Consider the following 9,018-nt stretch of genomic DNA (forward strand, 5'->3'; position numbering starts at 1 on the left):
GTCATCTATGATAAATCCCGTTAGTTCTAGGGGAAAAAATCCCAGACTAACTTGGGAGTCCAACAAAAGACATTCATTATTTAAATAACAAATACATAGATGGTTGTTCAATTTTTCTCAACTGACAAGATCATCTCCAAGTAATCTAACAACCAGAAATTGCATCATGAAAGGCTTAAAAAGCAGAAGCAAATGCCAGACAGTAACACAACTTATCCCAATTCCATTCATTTCTGAACTTGGACAGTGCTGACACCACTGATGTAAGTAAGGGAATAATTTAAAAAGTTTAACCCATAAAAAAATACCTTGTATCAAAAGTTATAAAACCTTTTTGTTTCTACAATTCAGTAAAAGAAAAATTCAAGTTACTAATCTTCAAATGTTTTCACTGCTAGTCAATAATTAAATCTGAGAACTGGTACTCACAACAAGAGAGAACAAGTGGTAACTACCCGAAACACCACCATGAAAAGATCTCCCAAGCAATGTTAATATATTCTTGGCACTTTTCTATTAATCCATTTCACTGGTGTTCTCCTCTTTCTTCTGTGGAAACTCCAATCCTTTAATTCCTTACAGCAATTTAAATTCATCTTAAAATAGGGTCTCTATACCAAGGAATCAAGCTTTCAAAATGCTGTAATACAAATAGCAAAATATAATACAAATTTATGGAATTAATTAAATATCAAAATGAGGATCAACTGTATTATCATATATAAAATATAAATATACACAATATGTACAAAACAATCACAAAGCATATATTCCCATTTAGCAAACATGCTGACTTCCTTCCACTCATCTTACATCATATATCCATTTGTTTAAAATTCTCAGGTACACAGTCGCTATCCTATAGATCTTTTCTTAAATAAAATTTGTCTGCATAAAACTCTCATTTAAAACTTCCCAATGCTGAAATACTCATTAAAACAGACATTCCTTTCATCATTGTTCAAATCATAAGTTTGCACTCTCCAATAACTGCACTTTGCTTTTGAGGGAAAAAATGCCATGTCATCTGTATATTTCTTTCAAGTGTGTACAGTCTTCCTCTTTAAATCACAATAATTGTGTCCAAACACATCCACTTCCTGACATTGTACTATTTTAACATATATTGTCAAGATGAGCATCTATCTACTGTGGCCATTAACTCTCACGTTTGGTCGAATGACTATAGTCTTTTCTCCACCCATCAAGTCCTCTAAAAATTGTGACAAAAGTTTAACGAGTGAATGTCGTTTAAATCTACTGGCTTCGTGGATCACATCTTTGACCATCTTTAATTTTGAATCATGAGAGCCCTGTATGGTGTTCAACTGATCAAACAGTTTGGAGAAATCTGAAAAAAAAAAAAAAAAGTTTTTAGGTTACAATTCCTGTTATAATTAAAAATTTTCATGTACACACCTCATAGTCTAAATTACAGAAGTGAAATGGTTTAATGCATTAGAAACTGAATGCACTAAATAATAATCCATTTCCTATCCATACATAAAAATTCTACCCTCAACAGCCATATATCAAAATCCTTCTTAATCATTATGAACTAAAATAATTTCCACAATATTTAATAGTCAAGCACATGGCCTCTGGAAAAAAATTAAATCTCAAATTAATAAAAAATCCTTTCCCTTAAAAGTTTTCAGCCCATTCCAATAATCTTTAACCCTCTCATGATCAGATGACGTGTAGCACATCAATAAATTGTTTTCCGTGAGAGCACAGATGATGCGCCGGGCGCATCATCTGTAAGTTATTTTCGGGTAAAATTCACAAAAAAAAAAGCGTCACACATAGAAAACATAGATGACGCCATTGCGTCAACAGATGACGAATCTCGAAGAAACCACAAACCTGACGCCGCTAGCTTACTTAGCTATGATATAAAACGTCAACATAAGTATGTTGAAAAATCTGAAAACTGCACTCCATAAAAAACTGGCATTTCTTAATCATTAGTAAACACATTTATGGTAAAATTATACTTGAAAGATCAAACATTTCTATACAATTTATGTATAAAACAAACCTCAATCCTAATTATTATATTTTTCATGATTATTTCCAAAAAAATATTAAAATTTTTCTGAAAAAATTACAATTTTTTAATCAATTTGTATTTTTCATAACTAACAAACCTTCGGTCTTAGCATTAGGATGATACTAGCCACAAGCTGGAAACTGGTAGAATTAATAAAAACTTGTGTGATCCAGGGACTATTGGCATCTGTGCCAGGTCAGGGGTATTGTAGTTCCCAGAATGCCCCTGGCGTCCTATGACCTATCGTTACTTTCTTACCGCCTTTAAGATAGGACATGATTACTTTCTATTTCACGTTCATCACATCGTTATTATTATTTCTGAGCCTCGTAAAGATGTTCTGATTGCTTTAGGAAATTATTCAATCTTTCGCCGACATAATAACACTAACCACAAGCGTATATCACTTATGAAGAGCTTTTAACAAGACCAATGACTTGCATTTCTTGACTTGTAACAGTGAGATGAAAATATATTTAAACAGTAAGAAAAGACCAAATAAAATGGTTGAAAGAGTATGACCAAACATGATGCAACTGGAGCTGAGAGGAAGTCGCATACCAACCTGTCAGATGTGCTGCCAGCCATGATAAATTTCTCACAAATGACTAAAACTTTTTGCCTAAAAAAGCAAGAAAGGACGGAAAAACTTATTGTCATTAAGGCGCCAGCCGGCTAATGCCATTTTTTAAGGACAGGACTTGACATTCATACCACTTAATAAGGTGACTTGGGACATCAAACCACATATGATTTTCACCTCTGACCTTTGGTTTTGTGATGCCAGTGCGATTTATCCTAAAAATAACCATTTTTCAAATTCTAATTCCTCCATTGATACTTAATATTAAGACCTGGGATTACTACCCAGATCTTATATAGACCTGATGTAGACCTCCAATCCAATGTTTTTTCTAAAAGTCATTTTTGCTAGATATGAATTTTTTCATTATGGTAAAAAAATAAACCCTATACATCAGGAAAAAATGTAAGAAAAAAAATGAAACAAACTGGAAAAAAGGGCTACATTTGATTGGTCTATGATGTCTTTCTTAGTTATACTATACCAAATTTCAATGCTATAGCTTCAAAACTAAGGGAGATGATAGAATTTGAAGGTCAATAAGTATAATTTTGAGATACGGGCATTCTTCAAAGTTTTTCTTTGTATTTTTACTAACACAATGCTAATAAAATGGCAAATTTTTAATCATTTTGTATTTTTCTTAACTAACAAACCTGAGGTCTTAACATTATGATAAATCACTTAGTGCCAGCTGGAAACCTGTAAAGTTAAAAAATTGTGTACACAAGGGACTATTGGTATCTGTGCTTGGTCACAAGTCATGTGGAGCCACCCATATACCCCTCTTTCACTTGTGACCCTGTTAGTTATTCTTCCAACCCAGGTTAGTTGTTAGAGGGGTGGTTGAGGTGGCCCTTTGTATGTTAAGACCTCAGGTTTGTTGGTTATGAAAAATACAAATAGATTAAAAATTTGTCATTTGTTCGTATACAAAACAAGCCTTCGGTCTTAACATTAGGATAGACTTACTTTTGGTGGGAGGTAAGTACTATTAACCAACTGGAAATTTGCCACCTTTGATCAGTTTTCTGAATAGCAGTATTCTACAAAACAACTGACTAGTATTTCAGAATCTAAGATATATATGAATATCATAGAGTCAGACTTCTGGGTTTCTACACTATGTCATAGTTCATTGCCTCTGAACAAGATAAGAATATCTGTTCTACTAACAAACCAATGTATCTACTTATGCAACACTCTCTCTCTCCACTTCACTAACTCCACTATAAAATTGCCAATATTATGATCTAAACTCTTATTAGAGTCAATTTTCTTCTTCCGTATGTTAGCAAGATGTTTTGCTTGTCTTTTCCTCTTTGGCACGATGAAAACCTCGCCGAAACAAAGAAAAGCAGACGTAAAAGCAAGCGGATGTCAGAGGTGAAACTCAAAACGTGTACTCTCCTTCCTGTTTCTGATTGCACTAAAGGGTATAAAGCTCAGTCTTCCAGTCTTGTGACTCATGGAACCTCTATAGATGCGCCATTGCTCAACATTTGTTTGATAATAATTATCAAAATTTACAATAACAGAAGAAATACTGCATTTTCTTCTACGGATCAATGTTTTTGGCTTAATGAGTTACTTTTACTAATTACCCTGTAACTATGAAAGTAAGAAGAATTTTGATGAAATATTTCTTACAAGCATTCTCCATTGCCATATGAAGCTCCATGAATTTTTTCATGAATTTGCATTTTTCGCCTTATAATGGCAGGCTGGCGCCCATAAGAAATAACAATTTGTTGAAAATTATATTTTTCCTAACTATACAAACCTGAGGTCCTTTAACAAAAGGAAGGTACTTAGCGGCAGCTGAACCGGTCGTAAGCTTTGAACAAGGGGGTTTGGTAGTTAACTACTTGTCCGGCAGTTAGCGGTAAGCTCGACTGCGAGAAGAGGAGTCACTTTGCTTTAGGCCCAGGAAACGCAGAGTAAGGGGTGGCATGAGGTGGGACTATATGTAAAGGACCTCAGGTTTGTATAGTTAGGAAAAATACAATTTTTGACAAATTGTTATTTGTTCCGTTCCGATACGTAATACAAACCCTCGGTCCTTTAACAATGGGAAGACTCACTTATTGGTGGGTGGAATCTGAGTCTTAGGAACAGACTGGTGTTCGTCCTACCTTGGATTCCCTCCCTGGTCATAAGAGCAGAGGGAGGGATCCTAGCCTCTGCCCACCTGATCGGGGTGTGCACCACAGGGGTCAGACTTCTGGCCCAGATTCATAAGAGGGAGGCAAGCGTACCTCTTATAAATAGCAAAAAGCAAGAACTAGTTCCTACTTCAAGAGGCAAGGTAAAGTTATGGGTTTGTCTCTTGTTGGCTTCCACTCGCCCCCTTGTTGGGGAGTGGTGGATAACACTTCTATCCCTACTGAAAGGGATAGAATGGGGCTGGGTTGTGTAGCTTACCTGCATCGGCCTCCTGTTCAGCTTAGTGACGACCGCGGCCCTCTGCCCACAGGTAGAGGAGAAGAACGAAGGAGGAAGAGAAGCCAGTAACACTCTCTTTCACTCGTCCATTCATGCAGTCACACAAGGATGTGATGCTGTCTGTCCGCACGGGTGCTGGGTAGACTACACAACTTGTTCAGCAGCCACCACGGGTCCCAAGGAAAAAAGTGTCCAAGGACCTGTGGGTGATATCCCGAAAGTAGAATGAAGTGAAGGTGGTCTGGTTGGCCCAAACCCCTGCCTTCAGAACCTGCGCCAGGGAGAAGTTCTTGCGGAACGCAAGGGTTGGACCAATACCTCTGACTTCGTGGGCTCTCGGACGAAGGTACGGGTGTCGTCACTGCCAGCTGTCTCGTACGCCCTCCTGATCACCTCACGCAACCATAAAGAAAGTGTGTTCTTGGAAACTTCTTTTTTGGTAACCCCGGTGCTAATGAAGAGGCGTCGACACTCAGGCCTGAGGTGCCGAGCTCTCTTCAGATAGCGCTGTAGCACCCTCACAGGACAAAGCAGCATCTCATCCGCATCATTATCGGTGAAATCCTTCAGGGAGAGGATCGTGAAGGACTCGAACCGGTCCTCAGGGACCGAAGGATTCTGAGTCTTCGCTACGAAGTTCGGGACGAAATAGAGCGTCACGAATCCCCATCCCCTGGAATGCTTGACATCGAAGAAAAGACCATGAAGTTCCCCTACTCTCTTCGCCGATGCCAGGGCCAGCAAGAAGAGGGTCTTGAGGGTCAGATCCCTGTCTGACGACTCTCGGAGTGGCTCGAAGGGTCTGCGAGTCAAACTCCTAAGGACGAGAGTCACATCCCACCCCAGGGGCCTGAGTTCCCTGGGTGGGCAAGACCTCTCAAAGCTCTATATCAGGAGGGAGATCTTGAAAGAAGAGGAGATATCCACACCTCGCAGTTTAAGGACTAGGGCCAGGGCAGCTCTGTAGCCCCTAACTGCAGATGGAGAGGAGCTTCTCTCGGCGAAGGAAGATGAGGAAATCCGCTACCTGCTGAAGAGTGGCTCTGAGAGGAGAGCGAAGCCTCTCACTTGCAAGAAATGGTGGATAGCAGCTAGCCGTGAAGACACAGGGACTCGACGGACCGGTGGTACCGTTCTACGTGTGGCTGGCACAGGAAGTTGTGCCAGGGGGGAATTTCTCTTGGCGTTTCGGCAAGCAGAGCCAGCAGGTCCGGATGCCTTGGGCGCCACCAGGATCATCCCAAGGTTCGAAGTGATCATTGCCCTGCTGATCACTTTGCGAATCAGACAGAATGGGGAAAAGGCATAGACGAAGAGGCTGTCCCACGGATGCTGAAGAGTGTCCTCTGTGGCTGCCCATGGGTCTGGCACAATCGAGTAGAAAACCTGGAGTTTTCTGTTGTGCCGGGTGGTGAACAGATCCACGACTGGGTGCCCCCACAGGTTGAAGAGCCTTTCCGCCACATCTGGATGAAGGGAACATTCGGTTCCTATCACCTGATCCCGACGGCTGAGCTTGTCGGCTACCACATTCCTCTTGCCTGGAATGTAGCGGGCGACAGCTCTACTGAGTGTGCCGTGGCCCACTCGTGCACCTGCAACGTCAACTGGTGCAGCGGGAGGGACACTAGGCCCCCTTGCTTGTTGACGTACGCCACTACTGTGGTGTTGTCGCACATCAACACCACCGAGTGTCCCACCAGACGGTCCCGGAACTCTTGGAGAGCGTGGAACGCTGCCTTGAGCTCTAGGATGTTGATGTGAAGGTGCTTGTTGCAATGGTCCCATACACCTGCAGTCAGCAACTTGTCCAGGTGTGCTCCCCATCCCTCGGTCGATGCGTCCGAGAAGAGCAGCATCTCCGGGGGAAGGGGGGGGGGGGGGGCAGTCCTCTTACGAGGTTCCCATTGTCCAGCAACCAGGCTAGGTCCTGCCTCACCTCCTCCGTGAGGGACACGGGGAAGCAGGGAGGGTCCCTTGCCTGTGACCAACACTCCTTTAGTCTCCACTGAAGAGACCGCAGGTGAAGACGCCCGTGAGGGACTAGCTTCTCGAGACGACGGGTGGCCAATCACAACTTGCCACTGCTGAGCTGGTTGCTCCTGTAGAGACAGGAACTGTTACTGCCTCCCTGAACCTGCTGATCTGCAAATCTGCTGGGAAGACTCGCCCTGCTGCCGTGTCTATCAGCATGTCCAGGTACTTTATCCTCTGCTAGGGTTCGAGCTCTGACTTCTCGTAATTCACTACAATTCCCAGATCGCGGCAGAATTTGAGGAGTCGACCTCTGTCCTGCATCATCGTCGAGATACCTCAAGAGACGTATCCCTACCAAGTGGGCCCAAGCCGACACCAGCGTGAACACTCGAATGAACACCTGTGGGGCGGTTGAGAGACCGAAACAAAGTGCCCTGAATTGGTACACCGTCCCGTCGAGGATGAAACGGAGGTACTTCCTGGAGGATTGATGGATGGGTATCTGGAAATACGCATCCTTCAGATACACAGAAAGCATGAAGTCGTCCTCCCTGATGGAATCGAACACTGAACGTGCTGTTTCCATCGTGAACTGAGTCTGCGAACGAATCGGTTCAAGGGAGACAGATCTATCACCGGGCGCCAGCCCCCCAAGGACTTCTCCACTAGGAAGAGGCGACTGTAGAAGCCCGGCGACTGATCCTGTACGATCTCCACAGCACGTTTGCTCAGCATGGCTTCTACTTCCTGCCGAAGCGTCACATCCTTGGTCGAGCCAGGAATGTAGGTTTGCAGATGGACCGGGTTGGAGGTGAGGGGTGGCCGAGACTCGAAGGGTAGTAGATATCCCTCCCGAAGGACATTTACTATCCAGGTCTCCACACCGTAGCGCTGCCATGTTGCCCAATGGCTCGCCAGGCAACCCCCCCTTCCGGCAGCAGGTGAGGGGAACGCCGTCCCTAGCGTTTCCCACCTCTCTTCGACTTCTTCTTCCCAGCTCCCCCTCGTGAGAAGGAGGGCTGGAGACGGTCGTTCCTTGAAGAAGTTGAAGGCAGAGTCTTTCCTCTGCGCTTCGACGATGCAATCGTCTTGGCCGCAGAGGAAGCGCTAACCAAACTCTTGGGCTTGGCGGCAGTAGCTCGAGGCTGCTCAGACGCCTTCGAGACTGCCTGGTGTACTAAACGGTCACTGTCGTCAGTGCGCCGTCTTTCCACCGCAGCGTCTACCATCTCTCCGGGGAAGAGAGAGGAGGAACTCCGCACTGGTCCGTTGTGAAGACCCAGAGCCGCCTCACACCCGGCTGCCCTGGTCACTCAGATGAGAACAGCGTCTCTACGCCGGAGAACCAGGTTGGCCCACAGGTTAGCCATCTGGTGCGCCAGGTAGGCGATGGCCCTACCCCCAGACTGGCACAGTCTCACGAAAGCCGGGTCCCCTTCAGGAGTGATGTTCCCTAAGGAGGCCGCGGTTTTCGACACTGAGGGACCACAGGTCGAGCCAAGAGACTGCTTGGAATGCTGCCATTGCAGTAGATTCCAAAGCAAGTGCCTCCTGCTGCGAGAACCAAAGGTTCTCTGTGGTTCTCTGAGACAGGAGCTGCGGCAGAGAGACCCCTGGAGTTAGCCTGGCTAGCTCTGGGTTAACCTGTTTGGGCGGCAGAGGGTCCTCTGAAGGCACATAGAAGCGCCTCTGTCGCGGTAGAGGTGGAGGAAGGAGCTTAGCAGACCTACCGGACCAAAGCGAACCCTCCTGTCCGGAGACGAGAGCGTCCACTTGGCCTAGTATGCTGTTAGCCAAGGCTAATCGCAGCAGACCCACCGCCATCCTGGGTTCCTTCTTAGGTCCCCAGAACACCTCCAAGCCCGATGTGGGTTTGGTAGGTGGGAGCGGCGATCCTTCTCTGAGGTCGTTGTGCTGACGAATCAGAGCAATTACCTCCGCAAACGACCTCTGGATCTCG

The 9,018-nt window shown here is 44.5% G+C and overlaps 1 protein-coding gene across 2 annotated transcripts in view; it reads right to left on the reverse strand.

Annotated features, from left to right (window-relative positions):
- Nucleotides 1-697: 697 nt before the first annotated feature.
- The window catches only part of LOC135217386 (integrator complex subunit 6-like), a 96,416-nt gene continuing 88,095 nt past the window's right edge, over nucleotides 698-9,018 (reverse strand). For both annotated transcript variants that reach the window (XM_064253229.1, XM_064253230.1), the window contains exon 17: nucleotides 698-1,351. In XM_064253229.1, coding sequence (XP_064109299.1) covers nucleotides 1,143-1,351 — 209 coding nt within the window. In that variant the 3' untranslated portion in view covers nucleotides 698-1,142. The remainder of the gene's footprint in view (nucleotides 1,352-9,018) is intronic.

This window comes from Macrobrachium nipponense, chromosome 7, assembly GCF_015104395.2.
Source record: "Macrobrachium nipponense isolate FS-2020 chromosome 7, ASM1510439v2, whole genome shotgun sequence".
NCBI lineage: Eukaryota > Metazoa > Arthropoda > Malacostraca > Decapoda > Palaemonidae > Macrobrachium > Macrobrachium nipponense.